The sequence below is a fragment of the Macaca fascicularis genome, chromosome 3 (genome assembly GCF_037993035.2).
Source record: "Macaca fascicularis isolate 582-1 chromosome 3, T2T-MFA8v1.1".
Taxonomy (NCBI): domain Eukaryota; kingdom Metazoa; phylum Chordata; class Mammalia; order Primates; family Cercopithecidae; genus Macaca; species Macaca fascicularis.
Window position 1 is genome coordinate 190,755,981 of NC_088377.1, and position 18,179 is coordinate 190,774,159.

The 18,179-nt window shown below is 48.7% G+C and overlaps 1 protein-coding gene across 3 annotated transcripts in view; it reads right to left on the reverse strand.

Moving 5' to 3' along the window:
- Positions 1–9,774: 9,774 nt before the first annotated feature.
- ZNF425 (zinc finger protein 425) overlaps positions 9,775–18,179 on the reverse strand; it is a 42,805-nt gene continuing 34,400 nt past the window's right edge. For all 3 annotated transcript variants that reach the window (XM_074036247.1, XM_045388186.3, XM_045388185.3), the window contains exons 3-4: positions 16,794–16,952; positions 9,775–12,572 (exon numbers count right to left, since the gene is read on the reverse strand). In XM_074036247.1, the coding sequence (XP_073892348.1) occupies positions 10,618–12,572; positions 16,794–16,952 (2,114 nt within the window). In that variant the 3' untranslated portion in view covers positions 9,775–10,617. The remainder of the gene's footprint in view (positions 12,573–16,793; positions 16,953–18,179) is intronic.

Below are 18,179 nucleotides of genomic sequence, written 5' to 3' on the forward strand. Positions count from 1 at the left end.
TGCCTGTAATCCCAACTACTCAGAAGGTTGAGGCAGAAGAATCACTTGAACCTGGGAAGTAGAGGTTGCATTGAGCCAAGATCACGCCATTGCACTCCAGCCTGTGTGACAGAGCAAGACTCTGCCTCAAAAAAAAAAAAAAAAAAAAGGTATAGAGACAGGGTCTTGCTATGTTGCCCAGGCTGGTCTAAAAATCCTGGCCTCAAGCGATCCTCTACCTGGACCTCTCAAAGTGCTGCGATTACAGGTGACAGCCACCGTGCCCAGCCAGCTTGTAATATCTTTTGATTCACCTCCCTTCCTAGATCTGTAACCCTTAGCAAGGGCTGATTTATTTCTGTCTCCCTCCCTCCCTCCCTCCCTCCCTCCCTCCCTTCCCTTCCTTCCTTCCTTCCTTCCCTCCTTCCCTCCTTCCCTCCCTCCCTCCCTTTCAGACGGAGTCTCACTCTGTCGCCCAGGGTGGAGTGCAGTGGCACAATCTCGCCTCACTGCAAGCTCTGCCTTCCGGGTTCACGCCATTCTCCTGCCTCAGCCTCCTGAGTAGCTGGGACTACAGGTGCCCACCACAATGCCTGGCTAATTTTGTATTTTGTTTTTGTATTTTTAGTAGAGACAGGGTTTCACCGTGTTAGCCAGGATGGTCTCGATCTCCTGACCTCGTGATCCACCGCCTAGGCCTCCCAAAGTGCTGGGATTACAGGCGTGAGCCACCACACCCAGCCCATAGTTTTACCTTTAAAGAATGTCACATAAATGGAATTATACAGTATGTAACCTTTTGAGACTTATAAAAGTTTACAACATACTTCAACTCAGTATACCTTTGAGAGTCATCTACACTGTTATCTGTATCAATGTTATTGAGGAACACCGGCTGTAGTGGCTCTCACCTGTAGGTCCCCTCAAGGGATCTTGAGGTGGGGATGATCCCTTAAGCCCAGGAGTTCAAGGCCAGCCTGGGCAATATAGTGAGACCCCTGTCTCTAAAAAGAAAAATAAATGCAGGCCAGGCACTGTGGCTCACGCCTGTAATCCTAGCACTTTGGGAGGCCAAGGTGGGCACATCACTTGAGGTCAGGAGTTTCAGACCAGCCTGGCCAACATGGCAAAAACTTGTCTCTACTAAAAATACAAAAATTAGCTGGGTGTGGTAACAACTGCCTATAGTCCCAGCTGCTCGTGAGACTGAGGTAGGAGAATTGCTTGAACCCGGGAAGCAGAGATTGTAGTGAGTGGAGATCACACCACTGCACTCTAGATGAAGCAAGACTTTGTTTCAAAAGACAAGAAAAAAATGCATTAGTACTATGGATGTATTACAGTTTGTATAGCCACCATCCATCAGAGGACATTTGGGTTGTTCCAATTTTTTTTTTTTTTTTGAGACAGAGTCTCACTCTGTCACCCAGGCTGGAGTGCAGTGGCACAATCTCGGCTCACTGCAAGCTCCGCCTCCCGGGTTCATGCCATTCTCCTGCCTCAGCCTCCCGAGTAGCTGGGACTACAGGTGCCTGCCACAACGCCCGGCTAATTTTGTTTTTGTATTTTTAGTAGAGACGGGGTTTCACCGTGTTAGCCAGGATGGTCTCGATCTCCTGACCTTGTGGTCTACCTGCCTCAGCCTCCCAAAGTGCTGGGATTATAGGCGTGAGCCACCACGCCCAGCCTAGGGTCATTCCAAATTTTAGCAATTATGAATGGAGCTGCTGCAAACATTCATGTACATGTTTTTGTGTGAACAGAGGTTTTCATTTGTCTAGGATAAATACCCAAGAGTGGGATTGCTGGTCATTCAGTAAGTACACATTTATAAGAAACAAACCATTTTCTAGAATTGTATGATGCTGTTTTGCATTCCCATCAGCAATGTGTGAGAACTCTAGTTGCTCCATATTCTTCATAGTGGCTGGTATTGTCAGATGTTTTAAGGTGTAGAAAGCCTACAGTGGGCTATGCCTCATGTCTCACCTCTGTTTTTTGTTTTTGTTTTTGTTTCGAGATGGAGTTTCACTCTTATTGCCCAGGCTGGAGTGCAACGGCTCGATCTCGACTCACCGCAACCTCCGCCTCCTGGGTTCAAGTGATTATCCTGCCTCAGCCTCCCAAGTAGCTGGGATTACAGGCATGCGCCACCACGCCTGGCTAATTTTGTATTTTTAGTAGAGACGGGGTTTCACCATGTTTGGCCAGGCTGGTCTTGAACTCCTGACCTCAGATGATCCGCCCACCTCAGCGTCCCAAAGTGCTGGGATTACAGGCGTGAGCCACTGTGCCTGGCTGTGTCTCATCTGTTTAATCCCAGCATTTTAGGAGGCCAAGGCAACAGAAGATAACTTGAGGCCAGGAGTTCAAGACTAGCCTAGGCAACATAGCAAGACCCTGTCTCTATTTAAAAAAGAAAAAAGAGGCCAGGTGTGGTGGCTCACGCCTGTAATCCCAGCACTTTGGGGAGCTGAGGTGGATGGATCACGAGATCAGGAGTTCAATACCAGCCTGGCCGACATGGTAAAACCCGGTCTCTACTAAAAATACAAAAAAAAAAAAAAAAAAAAAAATAGCCGGGCGCAGTGGCACAAGCCTGTAATCCCAGCACTTTGGGAGGCAGAGAGGGGCAGATCACGAGGTCAGGAGATCGAGACCATCCTGGCTAACACGGTGAAACCTCGTCTCTACTAAAAAGTACAAAAAACTAGCCGGGCGAGGTAGCGGGCGCCTGTAGTCCCAGCTACTCAGGAGGCTGAGGCAGGAGAATGGCGTAAACCTGGGAGGTGGAGCTTGCAGCTGGCTGAGATCCGGCCACTGCACTCCAGCCTGGGCGACAGAGCGAGACTCCGTCTTGAAAAAAAACAAAAAAGAAAAAAAAATTAGCCGAGCGTGGTGGCAGGCGCCTGTAATCCCAGCTACTCGGGAGGCTGAGGCAGGAGAATCGCTTGAACTCGGAGAGCGGAGGTTGCAGTGAGCTGAGATCGCGCCACTGCACTCCAGTCTGCACAACAGAGTGAGACTCCGACTCAAAAAATAAAAAATTAAAAAAGAAAAAAGAAAGCCTACAGCGCAGAGCACTGATAACTGAACATATCAAATAGGAAGCTTTGAAACACCCCACCCTGCAAAAATCCTAAGTAGGAAATAGTCTTTAGTTTTAGGAAGAAGACATAAAATTTTAACTGTAGGCCTGGCATGGTGGCACATGCCTGTAATCCCAGCACTTTGGGAGGCCGAGGTGGGCAGATCACCTGAGGTCAGGAATTCAAGACCAGCCTGGCCAACATAGTGAAACCTTGTCTCTACTAAAAATATAAAAAGTAGCTGGGCATGGTGTGCACACCTGTAGTCCCAGCTGCTCGGGAGGCTGAGGCAGGAGAATGGCTTGAACCTGGGAGGCAGAGATTGCAATGAGCCAAGATTGCACCACTGCACTCCAGCTTGGGTGACACCACACTGACAGCTTGGGTGACACTGCACTCCTACTTGGGTGACAGCTGCACAAGATTGAGCCACTGCACTCTAGCTTGGGTGACAGCCATCTCAATTAAAAAAAAAAAAAAAGAAAGAAAAAATTTTTTGAGTGGTTTTTCTCAAATTCACTATTTGGAAAAAAATGGGAGGGGAAGAGTAATGATATAAAATTAGCATGTCAGAATCACCTATGATAGCTCTGAAATGTACATGCATTCTTTTCCCATATAGTGGGACCGAGAGACATTATTTCAAGAATGATTTCTCCCTCCTGATGTGCCCCAGTCACCAAACCCTGCTTAATCTTCTTTACATTTTTTTCATATCCATCCTTTCTATCCTCAGTACCCAAAAACCCAATTCATCGTTCCTTCTGACCATTCAGGAAGAATTTCTATAATGTCTTGTTTTTCTTCCTTTTAGAAATGGGCTCTTGCTGTGTCCTCCAGGTTGGCCTCAAACTCCTGAGCTCAAGCAACCCTCCCACCTCAGCCTCTCAAGTAACTGGGTGTGCCACCACGCCTAGCCCTAGAAGGTCTTCTAAGTCAGATGTGTGTTAGGTGGAGAAAATGCAAAAACAAGAGCATACAGATGCCCTCCAGGGGTTCAGGCTATGAGGGGAAGCAGACAGAGTTTCAGTGAGGAGTGCTTTAGAGGAAGGAATTTAGAGGTGCTGGGAGAAGAGACCAGCATATAACTAAACTGTTCCTGGTCTCTGGACTGAATCATGGAATGTGAGGGAGGTGAGGTGAGGGAGGGAAGGCATTCCGGGCAGAGGGAGAGTCATGAGAGAATATAATGCACTTGAGAAGGACACATGCTGTGCGATGAGGCTGAGGCTCACATTGTGAAGGTCAAACTGCAGCAGCAGGTCACAGTCAGCTCACCGATTCTTCTAGGTCTTATTAAAGAATGCATTTACAATAAAATGGGAAACTTCTTTTTCCTTTTTTTTTTTTTTTTTTTTTCCTGAGACAGAGTCTTGCTCTGTTGCCCAGGCTGGAGTGCAATGGCGTGATCTCGGCTGACTGCAACCTCCGCCACCCAGGTTGAAGCAATTCTCCCACGGCGGCCTCCCGAGCATGGTAAATAAAAAATTACTATGCCGGCTGGGCGCGGTGGCTCAAGCCTGTAATCCCAGCACTTTGGGAGGCTGAGACGGGCGGATCACGAGGTCAGGAGATCGAGACCATCCTGGCTAACACGGTGAAACCCCGTCTCTACTAAAAAATACAAAAAACTAGCCGGGCGCGGTGGCAGGCGCCTGTAGTCCCAACTACTCGGGAGGCTGAGGCAGGAGAATGGCGTGAACCCGGGAGGCGGAGCTTGCAGTGAGCTGAGATCCGGCCACTGCACTCCAGCCTGGGCGGCAGAGCGAGACTCCGTCTCAAAAAAAAAAAAAAAAAAATTACTATGCCTGGCAAATTTTTGTGTTTTTAGTAAAGACGGGGTTTCACCACGTTGGCCAGACTGCTCTCAAACTCCTAACCTCGAGTGATCCGCCCGTCTCACCCTCCCAAAGTGCTGGGATTACAGGCATGAGCCACCACACCCAGCCAAAATGGGAAATTTCTAAGTATTTCTTGAAGGGAGCAACGTTAGAATTGCATTTTAGAAGAACCCATCTGGCAGATGGATGATGAATGCACTGCAGGAGAAAAGCCAGAAGCAAGGAAACCTGTCAAGGAAAACATTATTAAATAAATAAATAAATAAAGTGGGCCGGGTGCGGTGGCTTACGCCTGTAATCCCAGCACTTTAGGAGACTGAGGTGGGTGGATCACAAGGTCAGGAGATCGAGACCATCCTGGCTAACATGGTGAAACCCCATCTCTACTAAAAAATACAAAAAAAATAGCCTGGTGTGGTGGCGAGTGCCTGTAGTCCCAGCTACCCGGGAGGCTGAGGCAGGAGAATGGCATGAGCCTGGAAGGCAGAGCTTGCAGTGAGCCAAGATCACACCACTGCACTCCAGATTGGGTGACAGAGCAAGACTCTGTCTCAATAAATAAATAAATAAATAAAGTGAACTTAAAGTAGTAACAATAGAGATAGTGAGAAATGATCTTGTTTGGGAAGAATCAGGAGCTAGATGCTAGATTGGGTTTAAGAAAATCTAGGTGCGGCCGGGCGCAGTGGCTCAAGCCTGTAATCCCAGCACTTTGGGAGGCCGAGGCGGGTGGATCACGAGGTCAGGAGATCAAGACTATCCTGGCTAACATGGTGAAACCCCGTCTCTACTAAAAATACAAAAAACTAGCCGGGCGTGGTGGCGGGCGCCTGTAGTCTCAGCTACTTGGGAGGCTGAGGCGGGAGAATGGCGTGAACCCGGGAGGCGGAGCTTGCAGTGAGCCGAGATCACGCCACTGCACTCCAGCCTGGGAGACACAGCAAGACTCCGTCTCAAAAAAAAAAAAAAAAAAAAAAAAAAAAAGAAAATCTAGGTGCATCATCAGATTTATAACTTTGGAGATGAGGTAGATCTAGTATACAGAGGTAGAAAATACAGGACAGTGTAATAAAGAGGGGTAGAGGCTGGGCACGGTGGCTCATGCCTGTAATTCCAGCACTTTGGGAAGCTGACGCTGGCGGATCATTTGAGGTCAGGAGTTCGAGACCAGCCTGACATGGGGAAACCCTGCCTCTACTAAAAATACAAAAAAAAAAAAAAAAAAAAAAAAATTAGCTGTGCCTGGTGACGGGTGCCTGTAGTCTCAGCTACTCGGGAGACTGAGGCAGGAGAATTGCCCGGGAGACAGAGGTTGCAGTGAGTCAATATCGCGCCACTGTACTCCAGCCTGGCTGACAGAGCAACACTCTGTCTCAAAACAACAACAATAACAACAAAGAGAGAGAGACTGAGGGTTGATACAGGTGACAAGTCTTACTTGGGGCATTTTGTGTTTGAGATGTTCATGGCACAAATTGAAAATACAGATTTATAGATTTGAAAGTCATTAGCACATATGTGGTAACAGAAGAGATGGCTGTACCAGATGCAGCTCGGAACAGCCAAATATTCACGCACACAGACGGACACAGCTTGCTGCTCTGCTGCTGGTTTTGGAGGTGGGAGCGCTTCTCCCTCATTTTTGGAGTTCCTTTCCACTGATGGGGAGCTCCGTGGAGCACAGCACTTGCAGCCTCTGCCTCCCCATCCACTTTGCTCAGGTCCATGCGCATGCTGGGCTCTCACGTGTTAGTTTTATGACTAGTAAAGGTGTCATGTTGATCTTACAGTCACACTGGGGGTTAGGGATTCAACCTGTGAATTTGGAAAGGGGAGGGGACATGATTCCGTTCATAATACGGAGTTACGTCTTACTGAACGCCTACTCTTTTTTTTTGAGTCAGGGTCTTGCTGTGTCAGGCTGGAGTGCAGTGGCATGATCTTGGCTCACTGTGACCTCTGTCTCCTGGGCTCAAGTGATTCTCCCACTTTAGCATCTCGAGTAGCTGGGACTACAGGTGCATGCAACGACGCCTGGATAATTTTTGTACTTTTAATAGAGACAGGGCTTTGCCATGTTGGTCAGGCTGGTCTTGACCTCCTGCCCTCAAATGAACCGCCCATCTCGGCCTCCCAAAGTGCTGGGATTATAGGCATGAACCACCGTGCCCAGCCCTGAACGCCTACTCTTGACTAGACACTATGTATTTCACATTCATAATCTCCTGTTCATCCTCATATTATAGTGAGCCCATTGTTAACTTGGCCTTTATTTCCAGAATCTGAGTACTGGTCACGAAACAATTTATACTCCCTTACTTAGGTGACCAGATTTGGGGACAAAGACAGCTTAGATAGAAACTTCTGCTTGACTCCTGAAAAGCATGAGCATATGGAAAGCTCCAGGTGACGCTTACCAGAGTTCCTTTCTCCTTTCTTGTTTTTTTGTTTGTTTTGTTTTTGTTTTTGTTTGAGACGCAATTTCACTCTTGCTGCCCTGGCTGGAGTGCAATGGCGCGATCTCGGCTCACTGCAGCCTCCGCCTCCTGGGTTCAAGCGTTCAAGCAATGCCTTAGCCTCCCAAGTAGCTGGGATTACAGGCATCTGCCACCACACCCAGCTGATTTTTTGTATTTTTAATAGAGACAGGGTTTTGCCATGTTGGCCAGGCTGGTCTCAAACTCCTGACCTCAGGTGATCCACCTGCCTCGGCCTCCCAAAGTGCTGGGATTACAGGCAGGAGCCACCACGCCCCACCCTTTCTCCTTTCTTTTTTTTCTTTTCTTTTCTTTTTTTTTTTTTTTTTTTTTGAGACAGAGTCTCGCTGTGTCACCAGGCTGGAGTACAGTGGTGCGATCTCAGCTCACGGCAACCTCTGCCTCCCGAGTTCAAGCAATTCTCCTGCCTCAGCCTCCCGAGTAACTGGGACTACAGGTGCGTGCCACCACGCCCAGCTAATTTTTAGTAGAGACGGGGTTACACCATATTGGCCAGGATGGGCTCCATCTCTTGACCTCGTGATCTGCCTGCCTTGACCTCCCAAAGTGTTGGGATTGCAGGCATGAGCCACGGTACCTGGCCCCTCCTTTCTTAAAGCTACCCTTCCTCGTTCTCAGCTCCTCCCCATTCTCTACCTGCACTTGCTCACTTTTTGCTCCTAATTCCTGCCTCGGTTTGACCTCAGAAGCACTCCTTATTGCTGCTTCTGTGCCAGTCCCCCATGTATGGACTGGGAGTGATTCTGTAGGCCACTCCATGTACTGCAATCCATCACCTAGCTCATACTAGAGAATGCCTGTGTTACCAGTATAGCTGAAAAACAGCATTTTTTTTTTTTTTTGTAGATGTGGCTGATTTTCATAAAGGTACCCTCCCCTCACCATTATATTAAATGGAGAAAGTAAAACTTACAGAGCTCTAGTGTCTTGCCCAAGGCCAGAGCCAGGGTCTGTTATATTTTGTGGGTTTTAGTCTAAGCCCAGTGCTTTCTGAACTATGTAACAGAACTATCCCTTCTCTTCTGTCTTCTACTCAGCCCCATGCTTTTGCTTCAGCCACTCAAGGTAATATCTCTCAATGACATTTATAATCCTTTTCTTCTTCGACCTCTTTCTGTAGCATGTGGTACCGTTAGGTACTCATTATCTTTTTTTTTTTTTTTTTTCATTTGTTGAGAGACGGGATCTCACTCTGTCACCCAGGCTGGAGTGCAGTGGTGCGAACATGGCTCACTGCAGCCTTAACCAGCCTGGGCTCAAGCGATCCTCCCACCTCAGCCCCCAAGCAGCTGGGACTGCAGGCACACACCACCATGCCCTGCTAATTCTTCTATTTTTTGTAGAGATGGGCTTTCGCCATGTTGGCCAGGCTGGTCTCGAATTCCTGACCTGACCTCAGGTGATCCACTCACCTTGGCCTCCCAAAGTGCTCAGATTACAGGTGTAATGTCTTTATTTTCACATTGTTTTATTTTTAGTTCTGAATCTACCTGTTAAACTGTTGGCATTTCATTTATCTGATCACTGGCACTTTTTGTTTTTTGAGGTGTACCACATAAATAGCAGCCTATTCCCTACCCACAGAACTGTCCCAACTACAGGTGGCACCTTTTTCCTCTTCGTATACATGCTGTGATTCTTGTAATGACTTTGATCCCAGCAGATTCTGACTTCGGTAACTGGGGACCACGTTTTGTGCAACACACAAGATTTATGAAGGCACTCAAACTTTAAGGAAGACTGTAAGTTCTCTTAAGAGTAATGTCAAAGGCTGGGCGCAGTGGCTCATACCTGTAATCCCAGCATTTTGGGAGGCCGAGGTGGGCGGATCATGATATCAGGAGATGGAGACCATCCTGGCTAACGTGGTGAAACCCCGCCTCTATTAAAAATACAAAACATTAGCCAGACGTGGTGGCAGACGCCTGTAGTCCCTGACACTCGGGAGGCTGAGGCAAGAGAATCGCTTGAACCCAGAAGGCAGAGTTTGCAGTGAGCCAGATGGCACCCCTGCACTCCAGCCTTGGTGACAGAGCAAGATTCCATCTCAAGGAAAAAAAACAAGAGTAATGTCAAAGATCGACAGTCTGGGAGACAGATGAGGGTTTGCCAGAATAGCCTGGAAAATTATCTTATAATGTTAGATTGGGCCACAGGGCAAAAAAAATAGAGTGATACCACGGACTGACAGTATTTTTTCCTTTGGTATTTTCCTCAGAGACCCTGTTAAGTACAGTTCTTTGAGAACTGACGTAACACTGTCAAAAATGTAGGGGGGTTAGATAAATAACACTGCCTGTTACTCACAATGGTGGATTTTTAGGTGATTTAAGTAAAATTCAGAAGGAAAAAACACATGGGTAATCGTTTTAACAAACGAGATAGTGGAAGACATTTATTGTTAGCATTATGGAAACATTCCAAGAAGCAGATGCCCTCTCACCATCTGAGAGAAAATGAAAATCCACTATGAGAGAAAACTGAAGGCTTTAATACAGATTTAAGTAAAATGGCGTGGTAATGGAAAAGCTGACTGAGGAGTATGTTCCTGCCTGTAACATTTCTTCACTCAGGCTGTGGTTTCTGAATTTAATGAAGGGATTATTGGATGACACTGAAGAGATCTGTCGGACTAGCAGATCAGTATAAATGTTTCCTCCATGACTGGCAGGTCTTTCCGATGAGGATTATTGAGGGAGATGTCTCTTTGACTGTCTTTGACCGGATTATTTGCAACTTTTGTCAAGGAGCTATCGGGTTCTGCAGACCACACATCCAGCCAGTGTGTCTATAGCCAGTATTTTGTGATTTTTTTTTTTTTTTTTTTTTGTGAGACAAGGTCTTGCTGTGTCACCCAGGCTACAGTGCAGTGGTGTGAGCATGGCTCACTGCAGCCTCTACCTCCTGGGCTCAAGCGATCCTCCTGCCTCAGCCTCCCAAAGTAGCTGGGACCACAAGCATGCACCATAACACCTGGCTGACTTTCGTATTTTTTGTAGAGAGGGAATCTTGCAATGTTGCCCAGGCTGGTCTCAAACTCCTGGGCTCAAGCGATCCTCCCCCCTGGGCCTCCCAAAGTGCTGGGATTACAGGCGGGAGCCACTGTGCCCCATCTTACCCTGTGAATCCTTCAACCTGCCTCAACTCAAGCCAACAGAGCTGCTGGCACCACCTGAAAGCTGTGGTTGCCTGACTACCGCATGGCCTGACCTAGAGGCTGGAGGGCTTCTCCTTGGCATGCACCGCAATGTGGGTCTTGAGCGCCCCCACGTACGTGAAGCTCCTTCCACACTCATCACAAGAAAAAGGCCTCTCCCCACTGTGAAGGCACAGATGGGCCTTCAGGCTTCTCTTCTGGAGGAAGCCTTTGCCACACTCAGGACACTGGAAGGGCCTCTCTCCACTGTGCGTATACAAGTGGACCTTCAAGCTGCCCCTGATGCAGTAGCTCTTGTCACACTCCGGACACTGGAAGGGCTTCTCCCCGCTGTGGACTCGAATGTGTTCTGTGAGCCGGTACTGTTGAGTGAAACTTTTGCCACACATCACACAAGAGAACGGCTTTTGACCACTGTGCTGCAGCAGGTGGCTTTTCAGATTTCCCTTGAGGCGGAAAGTCTTCTGGCATTCAGGACACTGGTAGGGCTTCTCGCCGCTGTGCAGCCTCAGGTGCTCGGTGAGCTGAGACTGATGCGTGTAGGTCTTGCCGCACTCACTGCACGCGAAGGGCTTCTCGTCCCTGTGCATCCGCTGGTGGAACTTCATGGAGGCCTTCCAGGAGAAGCTCTTGTCGCACTCGGGACACTGGAAGGGCTCCTCGCCGCTATGAAGCCTCGTGTGCTCTGTGAGATGCGCGCGCCGGCGGAAACTGCGGCCGCACTCGGCGCAGGAGAACGGCTTTTCCGTGTTGTGGACCTTCAGGTGCTGCGTGAGCCGCGACTGCTGAGAAAAGGTCTTTTTGCACTCACCACAGGGAAACTCCTTCTGCCTGTCGTGGACTCTGGTGTGGCAGGCGAGCTTGGAGGGCCGCGTGAAGCGCTTGCCGCACTCGGCGCAGGGGAAGGGCTTCTGCTCGCTGTGCAGGCGCTGGTGGGCGCGCATGGCGTTCCTCCAGAAGAAGCCCCTGCTGCACTCCGGGCACTGGAAAGGCCTCTTCCCGCTGTGCTGCAGCCCGTGGGCTTTCAGGCTTCTCTTGAGGCGGAAACTTTTGTTACACTCGGGACACGAAAAGGGCTTCTCTCCCGTGTGAACTCTGATGTGCTCGTCCAGCTTAATCTTGTAGATGAATTTCCTGCCGCACTCATCACAAGAAAACGGCTTTTCCTCGCTGTGCGTCCTCTGGTGGGTCTTCAGGGCAGCCTTCCGGGAGAAGCTCCGGCCACACTCGGGACAGTGGAAGGGCCTCTTCCCGCTGTGCTGGGACAGATGGACCTTCATGCCCCTCTTCAGGCGGAAGCACCGGTCACACTGCGGACACTGGAAGGGCTTCTCTCCGCTGTGCAGCCGCAGGTGCTCCGTGAGCTCGCACTGCTGCACGAAGGCCCGGCCGCACTCCCCGCAGCAGAACGGCCGCTCCCCGCGGTGCAGACACAGGTGCTTCTTCAGGTTGGCCCTGTACCGGAAGGTCTTGTCGCACTCAGGGCACGGGTAGGGCCGCTGGCCGGTGTGGACAACCTGATGAGTGACGAGGCTGCCCTTCAGGAAGTAGCTCTTCTCACACTCACTGCACTGGAACCGCTTCTTCTGACACAGGTGCCTCTGCGTCCGCCTGAGTTCGGACTTCCCTCTGGACGTGTTTCTGTACTTAGGATATCTGCGGAGCTGGCTCTTGGAGTGGCTCCGTTTGTGCTTTAGCAAATCCCTCCTTACTTGGAAGACTTTCCTACAGACATAGCAGGAGTAGCATCTTGGCCCTGTGGGAATTTCTAAGCGCCCTGGGGTCTCCCGAGGCTTGTGCCGCAGGTCTTTCTTGTCTGGATCAGATGCTGTGATGCTGACTTTTTTATTTGGAATCTCTGTTTCTTGGAGACTTGGAGACTGGAAGGTGTCTCTTCGAGCTGATAAAATCTTTCTCTCCTTCCCTGGTAAGGCAGCACCCAAGTCCTGTTTTTGAGGACCATTTAAACGGCAATCCTCTTCTTTTGTCCTGAGAGTTCCTTCGTGATCTGGAGCGGAAAGAAGTATCACTCTCATCAGTGATATGTCTACCCTATAATTGGGTTTTAGGGCTGCCTTTTAAACTTTTTTTTATTATTTTATTTTATTATTATTTGTGATAGAGTGTCGCTCTGTTGCCCAGGCTGGAGTGCAGTGGCGCGATCTTGGCTCACTGCAACCTCCACCTCCCGGGTTCAAGCAGTTCTCCTGCCTCAGCCTTCCGAGTAGCTGGAATCATAAGCGTGTGCCGCCATGCACGGCTAATTTTTTTTTTTTTTTTTTGAGACGGAGTCTCGCTCTGTCGCCCGGGCTGCAGTGCAGTGACGCGATCTCAGCTCGCTGCAAGCTCCGCCTCCCGGGTTCACGCCATTCTCCTGCCTCAGCCTCCCAAGTGGCTGGAACTACAGGCGCCCGCCACAGCGCCTGGCTAATTTTTTGTATTTTTAGTAGAGATGGGGTTTCACCGTGTTAGCCAGGCTGGTCTCGATCTCTTGACCTCGTGATCCACTCGCCTCAGCCTCCCAAAGTGCTGGGATTACAGGCATGAGCCACGGCACCGGCCTAGTCTTCTCTGTTTTCTAAATGTGATGGATTTGTTCCTACCTTTGAGCTTCAGTTTATGTATGACCCCTACTGATTCTTTTTTTCTAACCAAATCTGCCCATTTTTTGCTATTTATATCCTAATTCCTTTTAGAGTCCTCCTGGGATATTGCTGTCTTTCCCCTGCTCCTCTCCTCTAAATCTCTATAGCACTGAAGTAGGGATTACTTACTATTTTATTAACTCATATGCAACTTTTTTTTTTTTTGAGACGGAGTCTCACTCTATCGCCCAGGCTGGAGTGCAGTGGCGCGATCTTGGCTCACTGCAAGCTCCGCCTCCCAGGTTCACACCATTCTCCTGCCTCAGCCTCCCGAGTAGCTGGGACTACAGGCACCTGTCACCACGCCCGGCTAATTTTTTTTGTATTTTAGTAGAGACGGGGTCTCACCGTGTTAGCCAGGATGGTCTTGATCTCCTGACCTCGTGATCTGCCCATCTTGGCCTCCCAAAGTGCTGGGATTACAGGCCTGAGCCACTGCATCCGGCCGCAATCTCATTTTATAGTTGACTAATTCAACTATGTATAGTTCAATATAATTGGCTAACTTAATTGCCATGTCAGTAAGATGATCAACATCTAGAGTATAACAATTGTTTTATTCATATGTATACATACACATACATTATATAAAGATTTTGCCCTCGCCTAAAGTAATATTAACGTACTCCTATGACTGTGGTAGGCACTCAATATTGGTTAGATGAATGAATGGACGGTGGCAGTGAAATGAAACTCTTGAGAATTCTTTATTTACTTTTTTTTTTTGAGACGGAGTCTCACTCTGTCACCCAGGCTGGAGTGCAATGGCACCATCGTGGCTCACTGCAACCTCCGCCTCCAGGGCTCAACCAATTCTCCTGCCTCAGCCTCCTGAGTAGCTGGAATAACGTGCCTGCCACCACGCATAACTAATTTTTGTATTTTCAGTAGAAATGGGTTTCACAATGTTGTCCAGGCTGGTCTCAAACTCCTGACCTCATGTGATCTGCCCTCAGCCTCCCAAAGTTCTGGGATTATAAGTGTGAGTCACCGTGCCTGAACAGAGAATTCTTTTATCCTGTTGTTGGGGCTTGGACACACTTCCTGGGCTCAAAGTCTCCTTCTTCAGAGGACTCCTTGACTCCCAAGAACTTAGAAAAGCATTCACGCAGCTGGGCCCAGTGGCTCATGTCTGTAATCCCAGCACTTTGGGAGGCCGAGGTGGATGGATCACCTGAGGTCAGAAATTCAAGACCAGCCTGGCCAACATGGTGAAACCCTGCCTCTACTAAAAATGTAAAAACCAGCCAGGCGTGGTTGTGGGCGCCTGTAATCCCAGCTACTCACGAGGCTGAGGCAGGAAAATTGCTTGAACCCAGGAGATGGAGGTTGCAGTGAGCCCACACGGTGCCACTGCACTCCAGCCTGGGTGACAGCGTGAGACTCCGTCTCAAAAAGTGAAATACTGGCTGGATGCAGTGGCTCACGCCTGTAATCCCAGCACTTTGGGAGGCTGAGGCGGGTGGATCACGAGATCAGGAGATCAAGACCATCCTGGCTAACACGGTGAAATCCCGTCTCTACCAAAAATACAAAAAAATTAGCCGGGCGTGGTGGCACATGCCTGTAGTCCCAGCTACTTGGGAGGCTGAGGCAGGAGAATGGCATTAACCCGGGAGGCAGAGCTTGCAGTGAGCTGAGATCCGGCCACTGCACTCCAGCCTGGGCGACACAGCGAGACTCCGTCTCAAAAAAAAAAAAAAAAAAGTGAAATATTCCCTTATGTTACAAGGAATTCAAAAGGAGTTGTTTTTTTTGTTTGTTTTTGTTTTTGTTTTTTGAGATGGAGTCTCACTCTGCCGCCCAGGCTGGAGGTGCAGTGGTGCAATCTTGGCTCACTGCAAACTCTGCCTCCCGGGTTAATGCCATTCTCCTGCCTCAGCCTCCCGAGTAGCTGGGACTACAGGAGCCTGCCACCAAGCCTGGCTAATTTTTTGTATTTTTTTAGTAGAGACAGGGTTTCACCATGTTAGCCAGGATGGTCTCGATCTCCTGACCTCGTGATCCGCCCGCCTCGGCCTCCCAAAGTGCTGGGATTACAGGCGTGAGCCACTGCACCTGGCCTCAAAAGGAGTTTTAACCCAAGTTTTAAAGTTCTGTACAATAAAAAAATATTTTGTAGAAAATTAGAGGGTTTTTCATTTCTGTATATTCAAATGGACATGGCAGTGTGACAAGGAGGTGGTTTTTCCTCTCAGGGTTTTGACAAATGGATCCCTTGCTCTTTTCTTTTTTTTTTTCGAGACAGAGTCTCACTCTGTCACCCAGGCTGGAGTGCAGTGGTGCAATCTGGGCTCACTGCAAACTCCGCCTCCTGCATTCCAGCAATTCTCCTGCCTCAGCCTCCCAAGTAGCTGGGATTACAGGCATGCGCCACCACCCCCAGCTAATTTTTGTATTTTTAGTAGAGAGGGGGTTTCACCATGTTGGCCGGACTGATCTCGAACCCCTGACCTCAGGTGATCCACCTGCTTTGACCTCCCAAGGTGCCAGGATTACAAGCATGAGCCATCACACCCAGCCATCCCTTACTTTTACAGGAATTCTCATCTTCTTCCCAGGATTTGTTTTTTTTTTAAATAACATATATCACCATACCAGGCATGGTGGCTCACGTCTATAATCCCAGCACTTTGGAAGAGCAAATGGGTGGATCACTTGAGGTCGGGAGTTCGAGATCAGCCTGGCCAATATAGTGAAACACCATCTCTAGTATCAAAAAATTAGCTGGGTATCGGGCGCGGTGGCTCACGTCTGTAATCCCAGCACTTTGGGAGGCCGAATTGGATGGATCACAAGGTCAGGAGTTCGAGACCAGCCTGGCCAATATGGTGAAACTCCTTCTCTACTTAAAACACAAAAAAATTAGCCAGGTGTGGTGGCAGACACCTGTAGTCCCAGCTAGTCTGGAAGCTAAGGCAGGAGAATCCCTGGAACCCGGGAGGCAGAGGTTGCAGTGAACTGAGATTGCACTGTTGGGCTCTACCCTGAGTGACAGAGCAAGACTCTGTCTAAAAAAAAAAAAAAAAAAAATTATATATATGTGTATATAAAACTTCTTTCTGTATGAAAGTAATACGTAATAAAGTCTCACATTTGCTACCCTCTTTTTTCTTTTTTTTCTTTTTTCTTTTTTTTTTTTTTTTTGAGATGGAGGCTCGCTCTGTCACCCAGCCTGTAGTACAATGGCACGACCTTGGCTCACCACAACCTCCTCCTCCCAGGTTCAAGCGATTCTCCTGCCTCAGCCCCCAGAGTAGCTGGGATTACAGATGCCCACCACCACACCCGGCTAATTTTTTTGTATTTTTGGTAGAGATGGGGTTTTACCATGTTGGCCAAGCTGGTCTGGAACTCCTGACCTCAGGTGATCCATCCTCTCAGCCTCCCAAAGTGCTGAGATTACAGGCATGAGCCACCGTGCCTGGCCACATTTGCTACCCTCTTGAGTGAAGAAAACTAACACTTTCCATCAAAACAACTTTTCTTATTGACTAGATCTAGCCAGGTATCCGAAAAGAAAGATTCAAGAAACAAGGCTAGGAAAATTAAATAATTCATGACTTTAAATCCATCTTACTCACCAAAACATGGCAACTTTCCAGTATCCTTCATGTCCAACTGTTCATCAGTAGGAGGGCTAGTTGTCCTTCTTGTTTTATCTAAGCATCCCTGTTCGCTGATGAATAGCATTCTCCCTTGTTCCATCCATGTGATCAAATCTGGCTTGGAAAAAGCATACCCTGCAAATAGAGTCCACACAGACTTTAAGTTTACTGCATACTTAAATAATTTTTTTGGCCAGGCGTGGTGGCTCATGCCTGTAATCCCAGCACTTTGGGAGGCCAAGGCAGGCAGATCTCTTGAGGTCAGGAGTTAGAGACCAGCCTGGCCAACATGGCAAACTACGTCTCTACTAAAAATACAAAAATTAGCTGGGTGTGGTAGCACATGCCTGTAAAACCAGCTACTCGGGAGACTGAAGTGCGAGAATCACCTGAACCTGGGAGATGGAGGCTGCAGTGAGTAGAGATCGTGCCTCTGCACCACAGCCTGGGCAACAGACCGAGATTCCGTCTCAAAAAAAATTATTTTAAAAAATTATTATTTTTTTATTTTTTATTTTTTTATTTTTTTTGAGACGGAGTCTTGCTCTGTCGTCCAGGCTGGAGTGCAGTGGCCAGATCTCAGCTCACTGCAAGCTCCGCCTCCCGGGTCTACGCCATTCTCCTGCCTCAGCCTCTGGAGTAGCTGGGACTACAGGCGCCCGCCACCTCGCCTGGCTAGTTTTTTGTATTTTTTTGGTAGAGACGGGGTTTCACCATGTTAGCCAGGCTGGTCTCGATCTCCTGACCTTGTGATCCGCCGGTCTCGGCCTCCCAAAGTGCTGGGATTACAGGCTTGAGCCACCGCGCCCGGCCTTTAAAAAATTATTATCATTATTATTTTGTTTTTGAGATAGGGTCTCACTCTGTCACCCATGCTGGAGTGCAGTGGCACAATCTTGGCTCATTGCAACCTCTGCCTCCCAGGGATCAACTGATCCTCCCACCTCAGCCTCCTGAGTGAGTAGCTGGGACTATAGGCAAGTGCCACCATGTCCTGCTAATTTTTTATTTTTATAGAGATAGAGTTTTGCCATGTTGCCCAGGCTGGTCTCAAACTCCTGGGCACAAGCGGTCTGCCTGCCTCAGCCTCCCAAAGTGCTGGGATTACAGGGGTGAGCCACCGTACACAGCCCTGTGACCCTTTTTTTTTTTTTTTTGAGACGGAGTATCACTCTGTCTGTCGCCCAGGTGGGAATGCAGTGGTGGGATCTCGGCTCACTGCAGCCTCCACCTCCCAGGTTCAACCAATTCTCCTGCCTCAGCCTCCCGAGTAGCTGGGATTACAGGTGCACGCCACCATGCCTGGCTAATTTTCATAATTTTAGTAGACAGGGTTTCACCATGTTGGCCAGGATGGTCTCA